The sequence below is a fragment of the Mus pahari genome, chromosome 19 (assembly GCF_900095145.1).
Source record: "Mus pahari chromosome 19, PAHARI_EIJ_v1.1, whole genome shotgun sequence".
In the NCBI taxonomy this organism is placed as follows: Eukaryota; Metazoa; Chordata; class Mammalia; order Rodentia; family Muridae; genus Mus; species Mus pahari.
This window is the reverse complement of record NC_034608.1, coordinates 55,858,558-55,878,844: the sequence shown is the minus strand read 5'-3', so window position 1 is coordinate 55,878,844 and position 20,287 is coordinate 55,858,558. Positions and strand designations below refer to the sequence as shown.

Below are 20,287 nucleotides of genomic sequence, written 5' to 3'. Positions count from 1 at the left end.
GGTACATGACAAAGGACTCTATAAAGCTTGGTCTGCCAACAACTAACTTTCAAACTCATGTTTCACATTTCTTCGGCAGTTCCTTCTCCTCTCACTCTGTGCAATGCATCCCAAGGTCTTCAGTTCCCTTCCATAAGCAGACTTTATGAGCGACAGGGGTATCTAAATGTGTTCTTTTGTCCATCTCCTAAACTTTCTATACCTGGAGAGCACACATTACACAACACATACTAGAAACATATCAAATAACCAATCCAATACACAAGAGCATATAAGCATGGCATATTAATTTCCAGACATTCTGTGAATCTTAGTAACTCCTCAGTCTGCCCTTTCCAATATATGGTTTCTGGTTATTCAAATTAATAATTAGAATAAAATAATAATAAATAATAATGAGAAAAGTCTTCTCATCAATCTCTCTGCTTTCCTTCATGATCCTTAAGAGTTTAGGTAAATATCAGTTTAAAAAATGTGTACCTATCAAGTCTCCAGAATTTCAAGTCTGCTCTGAGATGAAAAACTATAGTCAGATGTGTCTGATCCAATATCCAGCTAAAAACCTGACATCCCAACTATACTGGTTAAAAGACAAATTACCATCTCGGGAAATGAATTTTGAACTTCTACAGTTAATACCAAACTGCATAGGGAACACTACAAAGTTTATGAATACAATTTTATTCTCTCATTTCTATTCAATATTCTTAGGTAGGAAAATAAAACTGTTTTATTAAAAACTTAAATAAAAAGTACAGTAACTATTAAAACATATAAGCCAGCAGCATAGTGATGCACACTGTTTAATCCCAACACTCAACTAAGGAGGCTGAGGCAGGAAGACATCCGTGAGTTTGAGGCCAGAGGCAGGTAGAAGAAGTAGGTAGAAGAAGCAGGCGATTCTCTTTGAGTTCAAGGCCACCCTGGTCCACATAAAGGGTTCCTTGAGTATACAGCAGACCCTGCTTCAAATCAAACACAGCAAAACAACCAAACCAAACAACAAAGGCAGAACCAAAGGAAACCAAAATGCAACCTATTGTCAAGAATGCTGATAAACAGTTCATAATTACTCAAAGTTTCTGCACTGGGAGTCACCAAATCAGCTACACATAATTTGCTAAATGGTTTCACAAATCTAGGACACAGCCTCAGCTAAGGGAAAACAATGTATTTGTTTATTCATTTCAGCAAATATGATACAGAAAACAATTGGCAAAGAATAAAGGGGTGCCTGAAGCAAAGTTTGAAATAAGCAAAATATCCGTTTCCTAGAACACCCCTGTGTAATGTGCGAGGGCTTCCTTTACTATAGAGCACCAGGTTAGTGCTAAGAGTGAATTCATTACAGATTCACTGCTGAGAGACGGTGAGAGAGACACATAGTCCACTATTACAAAAAAAACAAAAAAAACAAAAAAACAAAAAACAAAACATTCCCAAGTCCCTGAAGGACTTCAAGCAGTCAGCATTAGCCCCCTTGTTTTTACAACCTAGAAACAGTGAGCCGTCCTTAGCACTTATGGAATGGATAATGACATAACCAAACAGCAAACTCGGTGAGCTGGTCTACCTAAAGAAAGCAGTTTCTTTTCTTCCTACCTTTGTTATGATTCTAATAGATAAAAGGAGTAACTCAATATTTTCACCATATGTTTCCAATAGAGACAACAATCTATCAAAAAAGTACTGGACAATATAAGTAATCTCTAGGGAATCAAGATTCTTATAAATTTAAATTAAATTACTTACATAGAAAGGCCAAGAAAATAGGATATTACTAAGTGTTAATTAATAAAACTTAAACTTATAGAAGTCAAAGACAGATCCTCAAGTATGATGTATTACTAACAGTATCTATAGCTTTAGAGATAGAAATATAGAACATTCAGTCTTTATTTTGAATGCTTGACAGCAGCTACCAGGACTTTACTTTTGACAGAAATCATATCACTTCAGTTATATCCTCACAAGCAACAAAAAGAAGTAATAAATCACTCTTCTAGTCTATTTATTTCTATAATGGTTATAAAAATTTTTCAACATTGAAATTTATTTGTTTGTCACCAATATACTCTCATTCATTTAATAAAATTCTTCTAGGCACAAAAGTACACCAAGTCTTGAGTTCCAGCCCACCATTCCCATGCTCACCACCACCCAACCACCACCGCTGTTACTATAGTGCCTCCCATTTCTCCCAACCTCCAAGGATGGAATAACACAATACACTGTGCATTGTGCAGATGCTCTACTGATGAGCTACACTGCAAGCCCCCCTAAAAGCCACCATTTTTTGCTCTGCATGCAGCTCATCTTATCAGCAAAAAGTTTAACTGAAAGAGTAACGCTTTGATATTGGTAAAAGTCAAAATAAAAATAAATATCCAAGGCTATGATCCAGGTAAGCATGGCTAGACAGTTTTGTAAACCCATTCTGGATTCTCGAACACACAGCAAAAACAGAGAGAAAATCAAAAGTCTGAGGACACTGCACTTATGAGGTTCTTCAGCATAGTGGCTCCTATATACTTTCTAGATACGAGGAATAATCATAGAGGGTGTATACTATGGTCTACAAGGGCCTGACCCACTAGAAGTATCCTACTTTCGTTCACTATGCAGAGAAAGGAGGAAGCACCAGCTCTCTTATGAAAGCAAACACGCTGAATAACAGAAGATTTCTCAGAAGAGACTTTAAAGGCCAGTAGAGTATATATGGATGTACTTCAAGACTTGGAGGGTAGGCAGCAACAATATTGCTTACTAGATCCACCAAAATCATCATTGACAATTAAGGCAAGAACAAAGACCTTATAAAGAATGCATAAGGAATTTATGACCACTACATCAAAAGTGCTTTCAAAAATAGAAGACATATACTATAAAGAACACAGAAAGAAATAATAAGCCCCATTGCAACAACAGATATGCAAATGAGAAAAATAAAACATCACAAATCAAGAAAATGACAAGAATAAATTCAAAGCTTTTATTGTAACCTTGAACTACAAAGATAGTAACTGACCAATTCAAGGACATAGATTGACATAAGGGTTTCAAAATCAAGATGAAATGTTTTCTTTTTTCCCCCTGTCTGGAATATATCTCACTAGCAAGCACATATAAAGAATAAAAACAAGATAGTAAATAATATTTAAGCAAATGAACCCAAGAGCAATCAAGAGCTATATGATATGTGAGAGCAGGTTTAGAGCCAAAATTAGCAAAAACAAACAAACAAATAGAAACAAACAAGAAACTACATAACTGGTAACTGAAATGCATATGCACTGAACATTGCTATATCCAACAGCAAAAACCAAACATTGCAGGACATAACTGGGCACATAGGCCCTAATACAGTAATAGGTGGTCTTGATACCACCTCATGGTCATCAAAATGTAGCATACTGAGCTGGAAAAAAAGTCACCAAACTGTAAACTTAAACTATACAGCAAGTAACATGGTAGACATATACAGACTACCCCATCTATCCAATACAGAATACATTATTTTCATAAGTTCATAGAACAGGAACTGTCTCTAAATCATATTTGAGATCACAAATGAAGCCATAATATACATTAAAAAGATGAAGAACTAATGTTCTATTTTTTTATTAGGTTGTAACAAAATATAATAAGAAATCAACAATGAGAGAAACTACAAAAACAATATAAACGTGGAAATTGAACCATACGTGTTTGATTACTAAGTGAATTCTTGCATAAATCAATGAGAAGGAAAATTTTTATAGAAGCAATGGAAATGGAAACACATGATATTATAATCTGTAGGATACAGCAAAAGCCCTTATACAATAGTAGTCAAAGGAACCAGTCAAACCTAAAAGCAATAGAAAGAAATAATTAAAGATCAGGGTTGAAATTAACAAAATAAAACTCAAGAGGATATGAGATAGGTGAAAGTTTACAACAATAAACAAAGACAATGGCGAAGTATCTTCCCTCCAAATCCAATTTCCTCTCCCAGATATGGACTGCAATGGAGAAAAAGGAAAATGACTGGACAAATCAGAGTGGAAGAACATGACCTACATTCAATCTCAACACTGGAGTCCCAACAACCTACCATTATATGCCTCTTGATATGACATGAGAATCATGAATGACCTTTATGTCACTCCTATACTAAAATAATAATAATAATAATAATAATAATAATAATAAATAATCTAATTACAAGAAAATAACTCATGGGAAATTATATGCAACAAGATCTTGGATTCTCCTTTCTTTTCTTTTCTTTTCTTTTTTTTTTTTTTTTTGCTTAAATGTCAATGTCATTAAAACAAAAGACAATCATTTAACATGTGAGAATGACAAAGTAGAAGAAAGTATCAGGCATAACAATCAAACATCACCATTGACTATGTCAAGAGACACTAGAAAGAGGGATTCAGACTGTGCGTACATGGCTTCATCTTAAAAGCCTTCTTCCAAGTTGGCCCTGACACTAGACTGCCTTTCCTTCAGTCTCTTCTCCATTTTTGCCCCTACAGTTCTTTTGGACAGGAACAATTCAGAGTCAGAGTTTTTGACTGTGGGATGGCAACCCCATCCCTCCACGTGATGCGCTGTCTTTCTACTGGAGTTATTAGACTCTACAAGTTCCCTCTCCCCACTGTTGGACATTTCATCTAAAGTCCCTCCCTTTGAGCCCTGAGAGGCTCTCACCTCCCTGGTCTCTAGCACTTTCTAGAGGATGCCCCTACCTCTCACCCCACACACACTGAGGTTGCATATTTTCATTCATTCTGCTGGCCCTCAGGGCTTCTCCTGTCCCCCCCCCCCATACTTGATCATGTTCTCCCTTTCCCATCCCCTCTCCCACCCAGATTCAACTTGGGATCCATTTCAAGAGGAGGCTCCAAGGCCTAACACTATTACTGATGCTCTGATGTGCTTACAGGCAGGAGCCTAGCATGGCTGCCCTCCGAGATGCCCAACAAGCAGCTGAGGGAGTCCAACCATTGGACTTAAGTCGGGGACCCCTGTGGTTGAATTAGGGAAAGGCCGGAAGAAGCTGAGGAGGGTGACCCCATAGGACGAACATTAGTCTCAACTATCCCAGACCCCTGAGATCTCTCAGACCCTGAACCATCAACCAGGTAGCATACACTAGCTGGTTCAAGGCTCCAACACATATATAGAAGAGGACTGCCTGATCTGGCTTTAGTGAAAGAAGTCACGCCTAACCCTTGAAAGACTTTGAGGCAGGCCCAAGGGTGTGTGGAAGACTGGCAGGGAGTGGGGGGCACAATCCTCTTGAAGACAGGGGAGTATAGGGAGTGGCAGGGGAGAAATGGGATGAAGAACTGGGGGGGTGGGGCAGACCAGGAGGGGGGCAATGACGGGACTGTGAAAAAAAAGAAAGTAATTAAAAAAACAGTACATTTCTGTACAGATAAATGAATGGAACTGGAATCGAAATAAAATATCAATAGTGATCCTTTTATGTGGCAGAACTGTTGATTTTTCCCATGTTTATTTCTAAGTAAAAGATGTGTTGCTATAAGAATAAAACAAGTGGGGAAAAGAAAAAGTGAGCCTTTCCTGAGTTTAGTCCTGGCGACAGAGCACTGACTGAGCACTCCAGAGGTCATCCTCTCCTGATGTCTCACTGAAGCTCTTCCACCTTTACTTGAAAGAGAACAAAATCAAAGGTGGTAAACTGTAAAATCTTTTGTAGAGATTAACCTTTGCAATGAGTAACACTGATGTCAAATATTACACTGTCCCAATTTCCTGTATGTTTGAAATTACAGTTAGGGTAGAGATCGGAGATTAAAGCAAGACCTTAAATGCAGAATTCAGAAAACAGGAAAGAGATCAGGAAAATGCTACAATATCGCATCTGTCAGTAACAATAGGCATGGCAAACAGTAAAGACCTAGGAAGAGACAACCTGACAAAGAAACTCAGAGACCACCAACAGACTGACTGACACTGGATGCCTTCAACATAAACTGCTGAAGTAAGTAATAACTGTAGTGTTGTTTCTACTTTGAAATTAGTTAACGTTTTCCCTAAAGTCTAAAAAATTTCTTATGTATCAACTAAACCATGATAAAGAGAAAAGGTGAGCCCAAGGGGACTTTCTAGTCTGTGACAAAGTGAAAAGCCTTGTTCAAGGAGGTGAGCAAATGAGTGAAAGTTCAGAGCTAAAGTTAAGGGACTGAAGTCTCCAAACCAGTTATGATGGGATAAGTCAACATGCAAGAAAATTTAACTCATACACAGTCTTCATCTTATCTGCTAATTGAGAACCTAATCCTACAAGTGACTTCACATGGCTTTGGCTCAGAACACTAAACACTGGACCTTCAGAGCGGCTGCCTTAAGACAACGCTTCCAAGACCATCAGGGTAGGAAGTGCTGGCTGATGCATCTTAGTAAGATACACAAAAGACACAGGTTACAATCCACAGGACAAGGACAAGGATGAAAGTGTGCACCTAAGGGAAGCTTTACGCTCTAAGATCTCTCCAGTCACAGACCCTCACTGTACTGGATAGCTTTGTGTCAACTTGACACAGCTGGAGTTATCACAGACAAAGGAGCTTTAGTTGAGGAAATGCCTACATGAGATCCAGCTGTAAAGTATTTTCTCAGTTAGTGATCAAGGGGAAAAGGCCCCTTGTGGGTGGTGCCATCTCTGGGCTGGTAGTCTTGGGTTCTATAAGAAAGCAAGCTGAGCAAGCCAGGGGAGGCAAGCCAGTCAAGAACATCCCTCCATGGCTTCTGCATCAGCTCCTGCTTTCTGATCTGCTTGAGTTCCAGTCCTGCATCCTTTGGTGATCAACAGCAGTATGGAAATGTAAGCTGAATAAACCCTTTCCTCCCCAAACTGCTTCTTGGTCATGTTTGTGCAGGAATAGAATCCCTGACTAAGACACTCACCCTGGCTCCATGATGTCAGACATATTAGCTAATCTCTCAGCTTTAATGTCATCCATAAAATAGATTTTATCAGATATACCTTTCAGAAGAAAGAATCACAAGTGTGTACATGTATGCACATAAACACATAAATGTTTGTATGCATTTATGTGTACATACACATATACATATAGCCAGTTAATAACTTATCACACTTTATTTGTAATTTACTATGTTTCAGTTGAAGTACAATAATACACTAATCTCTAACATGTCATAATGATTGTATTTATATATAAACTTTGCTTGATTCAAAAATGAAAGTTTTTACTTTTAATTTGATTTTTTAAAAACTCTACCGATCCCGAATAACAGCTTTAAAAGGAGCTGCTTTGTTCCTAGAAGAGTCAGTCCTGCAGATGAACAGATGAGTGCAAGAACACATCTGAGCAATTATGAGAATATTCTCTACACTATGATTTAGCAAAGGTAGTTTGGAGCTAACACTTAAGGGAGCTGAGAATTGTACTGAATACTCATAATTAACAATTAAATTTGGCCAAGGTCTTTGACGGTAACCAGTAGGGAGGTGAGAATTGAATTCTGAAAACTGAGAGTAAACTGACTGTGAAGGAAGAACAGGATGACTTGTGGAGGACTCAGAGGAACCCGGAAGCTCAGTGCCCAACCTCTCTGCAGGCAACCATGAGTGAAACCAGGCACCACTGCCACCAGAAACGTCATCTTCCTTAAACAGAAGCTAAAGCAGCAACGCCTCAAAATGGAGAGCACAGATTTTTGAAAAGGTACTAGGAACTTTGACTATCCAGAATTGTAAAATATTAAAATAGCAGTGCAGAAACCATTCAACATTACACTGAAAAGAGAAAGAACCAGAAAAATTCAAGTGGGGAAAAGGGAAGTTACTGATGAAAGGGTGGCATCTCAGTGTCTCCAACATCCTGTGAGGATCAGTTTATAATGCACGGATATACAATAAGGCATGAAGACACACACCTGCAATCTTGACACTGTAGACTGCAAATTTAAGACCAGCCAGGGCCACACAGCTAGTCTCGGGTTAGCCTTAGCTACATACATTCACAGTGAGCTACATACATATACAATACACACACACACACACACACACACACACACACACACACACACACAAATGATGGTACACAGAGGGAACAATCGATTATTTATAGACAAGAGATATGGACTATTTCTTTGAAGGTATCAAGATGAAAAAAAAATTAAGATTTTTAAGATTAAAACAACATTATTCATCACTAGCCATTATGAAAATGTTCAGTTGTTTTATTTGAACAAGCTAAATAGCCGAATCAACAATGCTTGTGATAGGAAATGCTTTGGGTTTAGGATTAAATCAGACTTTTTTAAAATATATACATATAACAACTTGGAAAGGGTGATCAATTCCCATTTGAAATTCATTTGTTTCAAAGTAATTCCCATGCACCTAACACAGACCTACAGGTAATTTTGCAAAACAGTGTGCCCGTGGCCTAGCACAGACACACTGATAAATAAACCGCAGAACATCTGCACTATGAAATCATTACTCAGTAATAAAAAGAACAAGCTGTTGATAAATGCAACAACTTGGATGGCATTTGAAGGAATTATGCTAACTCAAAAAGAAGGGCAATTCCAAAAGGTTCTACAATGATTAAATTTACATAACATTTTGAAATAACAAAATTATACAAAAGGGAAATCAATTAGCTAGCTGCCAAATTCAAGACACAGAATGAAATATGGAGTAGATAAGGCTGAAGAAAAATGGTGATTTATCCCCTCTGTATCTTGACCGATCAATGACAAATATTTGTTTATAATGTGGTATTGTAGTTTTGCAAGGTATGACTTCTAGAAGGTGCTGGAAAAGGCATATATAGGAAAATATGGTTTGAATATGTGTCCCCTGGATTCCTGTGTTGACAGCAGCTGCAGGCACTATTGAGAAGTATGAGTACACATATGTGTACTCATGAGAAGATCATGAGTACACATAACTTCACATGTGTATACATATGTACACACACACACACACACACTTACACATGAGTGATTCGATTCCCCCGATTAATCCAGAGCTGAATGGGCACCCAGGAGGTGGTTTCTCTACTAAGCTGTGGATCCTTGATTTGCTTTGGATTGCCTTCCTTCTACCACTACAGGCCTCAAAACACAGAACCAATTAAAAATTAACTATAATCTCTGAAAGCCTGACTCCAAATGAATCTTTCCCTGCTTTCTGCTGCTTGTTCTCAGGTATTCTGCCACAGAGACACCAAGTAAGAGAGGATCTCTATATTCTTCTTACAAGTCCTGCCTGGGGCTCTACCACTATCTCAGTACATACTGCACATGACTGTGTTTGTTCTTGCTAAAAGTTCCACCCAGACAAATACTTTATTCCTCTCAAATTGTTTGCCTCTGTCATTTAGTTAAAGTTTTCAAGAAGCACCAAAAAATAAGTGGACTTCCCTAGAAAAAACAAGAATCTCCCTTTATAAAATATTTTAAACACAGTACAGGAGAGAACTACTTCATAGACCACAGCTATTGCCTCCTGATCTATTAAGATAAAACGTTACTCAGAATGATGGTAAGTCAGTTTTAACAAATACTTGTGACACTGGTCAACAATCCGATTGACAGCCTACCTTTCCATTCTTACACTAAAACTTGCTGGATTTTCTTATACATGTCTAGCTCACTCTAAGTGAAAGCTAGGCTACTGTTTTTCTCAAGGTCTCCTGTCGACAGGTTACCTGCACACGGAACACTGTCGCTGAGGCTGCAGAGCACTGAACATGACGATCATGGAGTAGTTCCGAGGTGGGGCTTTTACAAACTTCCTGAACTTGTCGCCGTTCATTCTGAAGATCGAGCGCCTGGAACTCCATTCCATCAGCTGCTCCACTTTTTCAGCCAAAAGGTTCTGTAATTAAACAGGATATTTAAAAGTTACATGGGTGTTCCTCCCTTGGATTCACTCCCATCCCATTCTTTTCTCTTTTCTTTTTAATTATTTTATTAAATATTTTCTTCATTTACATTTCAAATGCTGTCCCAAATGTCCCCTATACCCTCCCCACCCTGCTCCCCTGCCCATTCACTCCCACTTACTTTCTCTTTTCTTAATAAGTCTATATTTGTTGTGCTACATAAATAATTCATGAGAAGCTAAAACTTTTCCGATTAGATTTCATATAAATAGGATTATATGAAGGCTCTATTCTTAATCTAAATTAATCTTTGTTAATGGCCTTTATTTTGGTAAATATATTCATTCCTCATTGACCTTACTTGCATAAAATATTTCATTTTTGCAAATAACATTAAAGACTATAAAAAAGTATTATAGAAACTCAAATTCCAGCTCTTAGTGGAAAAAATGGAATACATTTACCCAACATTTAATCTAAATACAGCTAAAACTTCTGTTCATTCCATTTTAAAAGCCAGCCTACTCCAGAAGCCCTAACAAGGCAGCCAGGCCGGCTAGACACTGGAAGAGTGGCACCGCAGCAGCAAATGCCCTGCAGGTCTAACGTGGTAACTCCTGAGCAGCCAGCAGCCAGGGAGGGAGAGAGAGCGCACACAGACTGTGGAGTGGGAGACTCTGTCAGGAACTTTCTCTTTAAGCATTTAACATGCAATGACAGAGAAATCTTTCAAGTACAAAACTGCATAAAAAGAGTGTTGTGTAATTTTATTTATAAAGGTCAAAACCAAGAGAAATGAGTCTGCAGTGACAGAAGTTAGGAAGGTGATGAATGTGGAGCAGGCCGAGATTGAAGGATAATGCACACGAGGTGAGTTCCACTGGTATTCTGATCCAGAGAGGGCACGGGGAAGAGAAGAGAGGGCACTGAGCTTCCCAGGCAGGAGGCTCATCCTCATCCTCAGACAGTACCTGAAAAAGCTTGAAAAGGAAATCCTCCATTGGGATCTTCGTCTGTAAGAAAAAAGACGGTCCTTGTCCTCGCAAGCCACAAGTGCCAGTGGTAAGAGACAGACAGGCTTGAATTGTATCTAAGCCAGCTCTATGTATGATTTAGGGAGAAACACAATCTCTTTCCCTGCCTCTCAAGAACACTCAGAATGGGTCCCTTCGAACTGCAGGGAGGTGGATATGGACATAAGCGGGAAGACAGGCTTCTTATCTGGATTTAAAGAAAAGGCAAACAAACAAAGCCCTGAGTCAAGTGTTCTGTGCCTACCAGCACAAAGGGAAAAGCTGAGTCAAAAGCAACAGAATGGACAGGAGGAGGGTGAGCGAGCGCACTGGCTGAGGAGCACTCAGGAAGGGACAGGAGGAGGGCGAGTGCACTGGCTGAGGAGCACTCAGGAAGGGACAGGAGGAGGGTTTGCGCACTGGCTGAGGAGCACTCAGGAAGGGACAGGAGGAGGGTGAGCGCATTGGCTGAGGAGCAGGCACAGCACTCAGGTCAGCAGACAATGGCCTGCTAACTGAAGGGAAGGAATGATGACTATTAGGTTCCTTGTTAGGTTTTTTTTTTTTTTTTAATGAGATAATTTTGCTATAACAAAAAGACAAAAACTGAAATTAGCTACCTTAAAGACAATTGCACATATATGCAGACAAATTTAACTGAAAATATGAGTCCATTTTCATAAGGAGATTAATAATCTTATTAAATTGAAAACACAAATAAAAATTCATTGGGAAGACTGTTCTAATCAATCCATCAGCTCAATGGCCTAGTGTGCCTTACAGAAAGCTGAGGAGAGATTCGGAAGATTTATATGAAAGGTCCCAACTCTTCAGTCTGAAGCTCAATGATCAATGTTACCTAAGGGTTCTTTTAAGCTTTTGAAATTTAACTAGTATATACATTATATATATAAACTATCTTAAACATTTGTGAATCACGATCATCAAGCAAAAACAGAATCTCCAAACCAGAAAGCAAGCAGGTGAGTGTCAATGAACCGGGCAGCGGGGACTGGCCTGAGAGACTGGTACTGTTCTGAGCTCCTAGGGCACGTTCATACAGTCTTCTAATTGCACACAAATACACACTTCGAATGTCTTCAAATTATGGGGGAGGGGGCTCAACACACAATTATAGCACTATTGGTTAATACTTTAATACTGTTAAAATACACGTGAAGTGTTTGAATTTACTTACAAACTATCATAATTCTAGAGACTAGAAGGAATTCTCAGAGAATTCCTCAGGGTGGACTTCACGCTGCCACTAGCACCCAGTAGGAGCCAAGTGGCCCCTCGTGGGTTCATGTGACAGTGGATGCCATGTAAGCAGGGACTGGGTCATGAGACAGCTCAAGAATCCAATGCTTAAGACATGGCAGTCTTTGGTTTTACATGTGTGTTTGTGTATGTGGCACATATACATGTTCATATCTGTATGTGCAGTCATGGGTGTGAATGTGTGTGCTTAAGGGGATATGTGGAGACTAAAGATGGATGTCGCACTCTGATTTTATAGTTGGGGGTCTCTCACTAAATCTGGAGCTCATAATTCAGCTATGCTGGCTGGAACTTCAAACACTGGACCATTTCCCAGCCACCACACTGGGATACAGATGTTCCCAGGTGCTGGAGAGTGAGTCTCAAATCCTTATACTCCAGCAACAGCTTTACTGTCAGAGCCAGCTTCTCTGCTGTGGAAACACCAAGCTTTTAAAGGAACCGCTAGTGAATCTTCCCAACCTTTACCCTGGAGAGAAAAAAATGTTTCGATTTTTATGAACAAGAAGTAAATCTGCCCTCTGGTCAGGAGGGAGATGCTATCCCAATCTGCAGAGCATTTTATATAGCAATGTCCTTGAAAAGACAGCACAATACGAAACCTGTTGGCACTTGTACTGATATGTAGAAACATGAAACACAAGTGCTCCATGGAGACGTGCCTGCACATAATACCAAGAAGCTTTAAAACAGGCAACTTACAGGCATAATCCAAACTGCTGAACATCCAACATGACACACAGGTTGTTTACGTACCATTTAGACATTAACTTCTACTTCTGATACTTACGTTGAAAGGGGAATGCATAGTATAACTACTCTCTGAATGCAATGGGTAGGTAGGTAGCTGATCCTCCGTATCTGCCCCTCCCACTCTCCAATCTTGATTCCAAGACAACTCTGTATTTAGCTTCCTTATATATCTTAAAACACCCCTGGCATCACTAGCTAGTTTTTAGACTGTTTTAAGGTTTCAAAGCTTCAGAGGAAAGATCCACCAAGTACTTAACACAAAAATATTTCCCTATCTTAACAAATACTCCATGGGAACCTGTGCTGAAGACAACCAAGATGGAATCTAGGTTTTCCCAGAGCTATTCACCCAATGGAAGCGCACACTCATTAACTGACCTAATCACCAACAGAAGGCCCTCAGTAAGGGAATCGTTTCTATGAAGGACAAGAAAACTAAAGAAGCTATATTTGATTTTAAAAAGACAAACAAAACACACATTAGTGCTTGCCTAGAATGGTCAAAGTTTATCACTTAACCAAATCCCTTTCAATGGTATACCTTTACACAGTTCCTCACTATGAAATACTGATAAGCCCTCAGAACTGTACAAATGAAAGGCCTGTTTCTTATTATTTATATTCTACAAGTTGACAAACACTATGGTTCAAATGCTAGGCTAAAGGTCATATTAACCACTGAAAAATAGAAGGAAAAGGAAGGAAGGAAGGAAGGAAGGAAGGAAGGAAGGAAGGAAGGAAGGAAGGAAGGAAGGAAGGAAGGAAGGAAAAATAAGACCATTGTGTATTTATGCCTTGAAAAAAATAGAGCTGCAATCATATATAGGTTTGTCATTACAAAACACAGAATCTTGTAAAGAAACACTCGTCAGTCCGTCTCATCTGGCAGATGAATTATTTATGTCTCTGTTTCCAATGACAATACCACCTTAAATCTGTCTACAATGTACTGGTGTGATAGAATGTGAGATCCAATACTCTCTGGCCAGACTGTGGCATCAATTCTCATTTTCTCTTATACACATGCATGTGTGTACACCTCTGAAATAGTGAAAACGATCACATTATTTTCATTTGCAATAGTATTTTAGGGCAAAGTATTTCTCACAGTTATGTTCTCTCACTTACTAATTAGATCATATTCTTAATTCTTTGATGTAATCACAAATACAATTTGAAATTTTACATTAGCATATTTTCATTATACAAAGTGATGGCTTTCAAGTGATACTGTGTTCAAATCTATCATGTACTTTAATCACAGCCAGCCTGCTATGCCATCTCCTGCCCTAGCTCCTAGCTCTGGACCTTCTCCTTCCTATTCCAAATAGTCCCCCTTCTATTTTCAGGTTTTATAATCTCTCTCTCTCTCTCTCTCTCTCTCTCTCTCTCTCTCTCTCTCTCTCTCTCTTACACACACATACACACACACACACAGAGCAAAGTAAAGAAGATGAGATTTACTTTATTTTTGTGAGGTTGTATAATTTTGACTAATGTAATAATTCCCAGTTACATTTTCCCACAAATAATGTAATTTTGTGCTTAATATCTGAATAAAGCTCCATTGCATGTATTTGTTTTTGGTGTGTGTGTCCCATCCATTTGTTAATGGGTACCCACGTTGAATCTGTAATTTTCAGTGCCACAATTAGGATGGCTAACTAACAATTGAAGACTTTAAGACGCAGCTGGGAGATGGCTCAGCTCCGACAGTACTAGTCGTGCAAACATGAGCATCAGGGTTCAGAGTTGCAGCACACACATAAAGTATAGGGAGCGATGCACTGCACACCCTAGCGCCAGTTTTGGAAGGCAGGGTGGACAGATTCTGGGAGACCATGGAACACCCTATACAGACACCCACTGTGCTCCAGGTTGGTAAGTACCACATGCTGTGGCATTATGGTTCTGAGAGCTGAGGTCTCTCTACTGCTTGCAACTGCTGACAAGCTCAACTCCAACTCCGCCTAATTCCTACACAAAGACAACCTAGCTGTTTTACCTAATGCATTCTTACCCTATGACTCCTAGCAGAGTAGTCACTTTCTAAGGTCTTGTCTCAAGCATCTTCACCTTCTCTTAAAGTCAGCAGCAACTTATTCCAGGGCACCTGTGGCTTACTATAACTGATTCATGTCTTTGATATCTACTAGAAAAACCCAAGGAAACAATACAAAGCATGCAATACTACCCAAACCAAATTAAAATGCATCTTACCTTATTAACATAAATGTGTGAGATTGTCATTACCAAGTGTCAATGACAACTTATTACATGGGCAACAGAAATTATAACTTATTTTTAATGTGCACCATTATCTGCCTCAATAAGAAGAAACAAAAAGCCAACAGAAATAAGTAAAAGCTTTCTAACTAATTTGAATACCTCAAGAGAGGAGCCAAGACAAGCCCTTTTTTCCAGCACCTTGGGTACCACCCAATAGCTACACTCTACAGAGGCAGATACTTCATTCCTTATACCAGATCAAGAAGCAGATAAATGGACTACTCAGCTTTTCTCTATCGAACATGGATATTTGTGTTGCATATATCAAGTGAGTTTTAAAATGGGGAATCTTTAAGCAAAAGTAAACTTTTTATAGTAAGATGGTCTCTTACCGCCGGAGAAAGGAGGTTGGGGGGACCCTCCAGAACGCACCAGAGACCTGGGAGGTAAGAGACTCTCAGGACTCAAAGGGAGGGACCTTAGATGAAATGCCCTACAGTAGGGAGAAGGAACTTATAGAGCCCACCTCCAGCAAGAAGACAAGACATCAAGTGAGGGAGAGGGGGCCATCCCACTGTCACGACTCTGACCCATAATTGTCTGTCTGAAAGAATTACAGGGATGGAAATGGAGAGGAGCCTGTGGAAAAGAAGTTCCAGCAACAGGCCCAAAGTGGGATCCATCTCAAGAGGAGGTCCCAAGGCCTGACACTATTACTGAGGCTATGGAGAACTCACAAAAAGGGGACCTAGCATGACCATACTCCAGAAGACCTAACAAGCAGCTGAAAGAGTCAGATGAAGATATTTGCACCCAACCAGTGGACAGAAGCAGCTGACCCCTGTTGTTAAATTAGGGAAGGCTGAAAGAAGCTGAGAAGAGTGATCCTATAGGAAGACCAGCAGTCTCAATTAATCTGGACCCCTGAGATTGCTCAAACACTAGACCACCAAATAGGCAGCATACACCAGCTGATATGATGCCCCAACACACATACAGTAGAGGACTGCCAGGTCTGTGTTCATTCAGAGATGAAGCACCTAACCCTCAAGAGACTGGAGGCCCCAGGGAGTTTAGAGGTCAGGTGGAGTGGGGGGTGGGAACATCCAAGTGGAGACAGAGGGGGTGGGGAGGAAGTATGGGATGTGGAACAGTTGGAGCGTGGACGAGGGGTGGGGAGGAATAAAATATGGAGTGCAAAAAATTTAATTAATTAATAGATCACTATAATTTACTTCAAGACATGGCTTAAAAATTATCAATTTACAATATGTATAATATACCTACGTCAGAATTTTGTCTTGCATACAAGATGTGCAGGGGATAACAATGGAACATGAACTGACAAAATAGCCAACTACTGTCTGCCCCAACTTGAGCCCTATCCAATGGAAGAGAAGCAACCCCTGACACTCTTAATGACACTCTGCAATGCCTGCAGACAGGAACCTAGCATAACTGTCTCAAGTGAGGCCTCATCAAGCAGATACAGAGACCAACAGTCAATCATCTGGTAGAGCCTGGGGAATATTGTGGAACAGTGGGGGATAGAAGTGAGGAAGTTAGAGGGGTCAATGATACCACAAAAGACCCACAGTCAACTAATCTGGGTCCACAGGAACTCAAAGAGCCTCAGTAACAAACCAGGGATCATGCAGGAGCTGGATCTAGACCCTCTATACATTTGTATCAAATGTGCAGCTTGTTCTTCATGTAGGGCCCCTAGCAAGTGGAATGGGGACTGTCTGGGTCTCTGTTTCCTGCCATTGGATCCACTTCCCCCTATCTGGACTTCCCCCTACCTATTCCTCCATGGGACAGGATCTGTCTAGTCATGTCCAAGGGTGGGGTGGCACCCAAGTGGAGGGGGGAAATGGGGGGAGATATTTGCATGAGCAGGACTGAAAATACAGGAAGGAGGGGGGCTGTAATCAAAATGTAAAATGAATAAAAAAATAAATTAAAAAACAAAATCAATACAACATTTCCCATCCCACCCCAAAAATATTGTTGTGGAGATGGGAATGTTTAAGGGGAAATTTCAGAAAAGGTAAAAATGACCAGGTGTATCTATCACTTTAACACAATGGAAAATAAACTCAATATTAGTTCTAACTCAAAGGACCTGGTTTCATGTATGAGCCATTAGGTATCACAGATCATCAATATAAAAGACTATTTCTTCAAATTATTATGACTTCCAAAGCAATTTATAAATTTGTAAGAGCATGATTTGTGTGCTCATGTGTCAAAAAAACAAGTATATACAAATTGCTTAATAATCAAAATCTAGCATATCCATATTAATACTGCTGGAGGAAAAAAACAGCGAAATTCACATTAATGTTATAATACGGGTAATCCTCAAACCTCCTGACTAAAGGCAGCTATCAGAGTGCATATGCTATATGATCCCACTCAGGAAATGTGTCCAAACAACTATCTCTAGATACAATAACAAAGAAGCCATTGGCTGGGGCTGGGGAAAGGAACTGGGTGAACAATGAGTGTGGGTGAGTCTCTTACAGGAAATATAACAACTTATTTCTAGGATGGATGTACCACTCCTGAAAGTTACTAAATCACTGAATTACATACTTGATTGAGTAACTTTATGAAGTGTAACATACATCTAAGAAAAAGAAAAGAATAAAAATGCTTGCTCTCACAAAGCAGGAAGGCTACCATGCATGAGAGAGCCGTGCGCAATGCTGAATACTCAGATGGTAATCTACCTACTTGTTCTGTACTTGTCCTTACACAGTGCTTCCATGAGGTGATAAAGATGACAAACTATAATGAAAATGTGTTATGAGGTAATATACAGAAAAGGCTAGCTCCCCGAAGAACAATTACTCTGCTGTTATATAATCTGGGGATCTCAGTCTTGCAGAGGAGAAAACATCATTTTCTCCATTATTCAGTTTTTCTTGGGCCTGCCTGTAAAATATAGCTAGACAAGCAACAGAAAAGCAAACAGAAGTTTAATAACATGCATACAAGCTTGGTAACTGAGACAACACAGAAATCATCTCTAAAAGCATATTCCATAGACTTAAAATTCTCCTGAATCCCTCCTGGTCTCTTAAGAAAGAATAAAGATCATGACTCTCCACCCTACTTCAACAGAGGTATCCCTCAGGTAAATACACTTTATACCTGTGAAACTTGCTATAGTAAAAGAAGCGAAGAACCTCTGTGACATACAATATAACACATCCTGTAGCAAATGGAATTGAGGGGCTGGAGGGACACTGGAGGTTGAGAACACTCTTGCACAGCACCCAGGCTGGGTTCTCAGCACTCACATGGTGGTACAGTCACCTGGAACTCCAGTTCTAGGTGATCCCACATCCACTGGAACCTCTAGGCACCAGACTTGCAAGTGGTACACACACTCGCATGCACAGACACAGACACACACACACAAAATGCTCATACACATGCAATAAATCTTAAAAAGAGAATGTATATATTAATCTTATATGGACAAAGCATTTAATAATTAATAAGTTCAAAATATGACTGAGCTTAGCTACAGTGTAATTTATCCAAACTATTTCTGTCCATCTTTTTTCAAGTACAAAATTCAAACAAAATCGCATAAAGATGTTAGCAAGGTTAAAGTAATGCATGGAAAACATTTATAATACAAATGATAAGAACATCAAATTGTATTCCCATCTCTTCAGGTAAAACTCAACAATATTGATAAGCACGTAAGAGAATATTTATATTGGAAACTTAAGAAAACTAGTTATTACTTTAACTATCAAACTTTTCCAATGTTTTGAGAGCTTAGACTACATGAAAATCATGCTAAATTCACAAAGTGCCGACACTGTTAATAGCTAGTTTGAAAATGGTAGATAATCACTTTGATGTTTTTAATACTAATTCCTAAAGATAGTAAGACAATCATTATAGCAAATATGATCTAGCAGTAAAATTATGCACTATGATGTGTGGTATTGAGGCTATGGCCCTTAAGAAAATGGCTGTATGAGAGTAACTAGAAAAAGATAATAAAAATGACTTTCTTCCTACGAATATTAATTCATAGTGCCTACTTTCAATTCACAACAGATTATTCTAACCCAAATCTGTACCATTCATAATGGTACATGTACCATATGTTTATCATGAGAAAAAATTAAGTCTATAACTTAGACTCTTCAAGTAGGAAACCCTACATGGTGCTCTGTTCTCTGGTCCAAAGCATATAGGCAAATGTTCTCCGGCTGAAGTCACTGTGAATGGAGCCAGTCACCATGCTGCCCCATACACAAACACTGGCTGTTAAAGCATGGGTCAAAATAAATGCCCCCTCCCCTAAGTTCACTCTGTGAGTTATTTAGTACAGCAAAAAGAAAGCTGATGTAGAGGTATATGTGTATTTCTACTTCATAAGTGTCAATATTATTGATATCCTACCTTATCATTTTACAAGTAACGGAATGGGGATGGTGAGGGTATCTTAGTGTTCTACTGCTGTGAGGAACACCATAACCAAGACAACTCTTATAAAGTATCTAATTGGGGGCTTGCTTATAGTTTCAGAGGGTTAGTCTACTATCATTGTGGTGGGGTGCATGGCTCCACATAGGAAGGCATGGTGCAGAAGTAGCTAAGAAGTTTACATCCTGACTCACAGGCAGAGAGACCCAAGCCCTGAAATATAAAAGCCCACCCCTATGTCCTCCAATAAGGAAACACCCCCTAATCCTTCCAAACAGTCCATCAACAGCTTGCAGGCCATTCAGTGACTGTTGATTTAAAAGTGACAGCCAGATATGTTTAAGAAAGAAGATGAAAGCCAAGAACTACTCATTTCCTCCTTTACAGAACAAAGCCAGCACAGGCCATCAGTCCCTGCAGGCTTGATGCCACTCCTACGTTCCTACGCTCTTTTGCACCTAACTGCCTGACTCCACTCTTGCAAGCTGTGTTTATTTCACTACAATCGAATTCTTATAATAAACATTGCTGCAATCATTAGTGCTGCTCGAAAGTGAGACCTACTTGAAAGGCCCTTAAGCTTGGTCTACAGTTACCTTGGATGTAATTCAGGAGTAGTGAACTTTGGAAGCGCTAAAAGGTTCCCCTTCACTTTCAAAGCTCTAA

At 39.4% G+C, this 20,287-nt stretch overlaps 1 protein-coding gene across 4 annotated transcripts in view; it reads right to left on the bottom strand.

Moving 5' to 3' along the window:
- The window catches only part of Tusc3 (tumor suppressor candidate 3), a 131,373-nt gene that overhangs the window by 82,736 nt on the left and 28,350 nt on the right, over positions 1–20,287 (bottom strand). For all 4 annotated transcript variants that reach the window (XM_021218996.1, XM_021218995.2, XM_029532002.1 and 1 more), the window contains exon 2: positions 9,711–9,880. In XM_021218996.1, the coding sequence (XP_021074655.1) occupies positions 9,711–9,880 (170 nt within the window). The remainder of the gene's footprint in view (positions 1–9,710; positions 9,881–20,287) is intronic.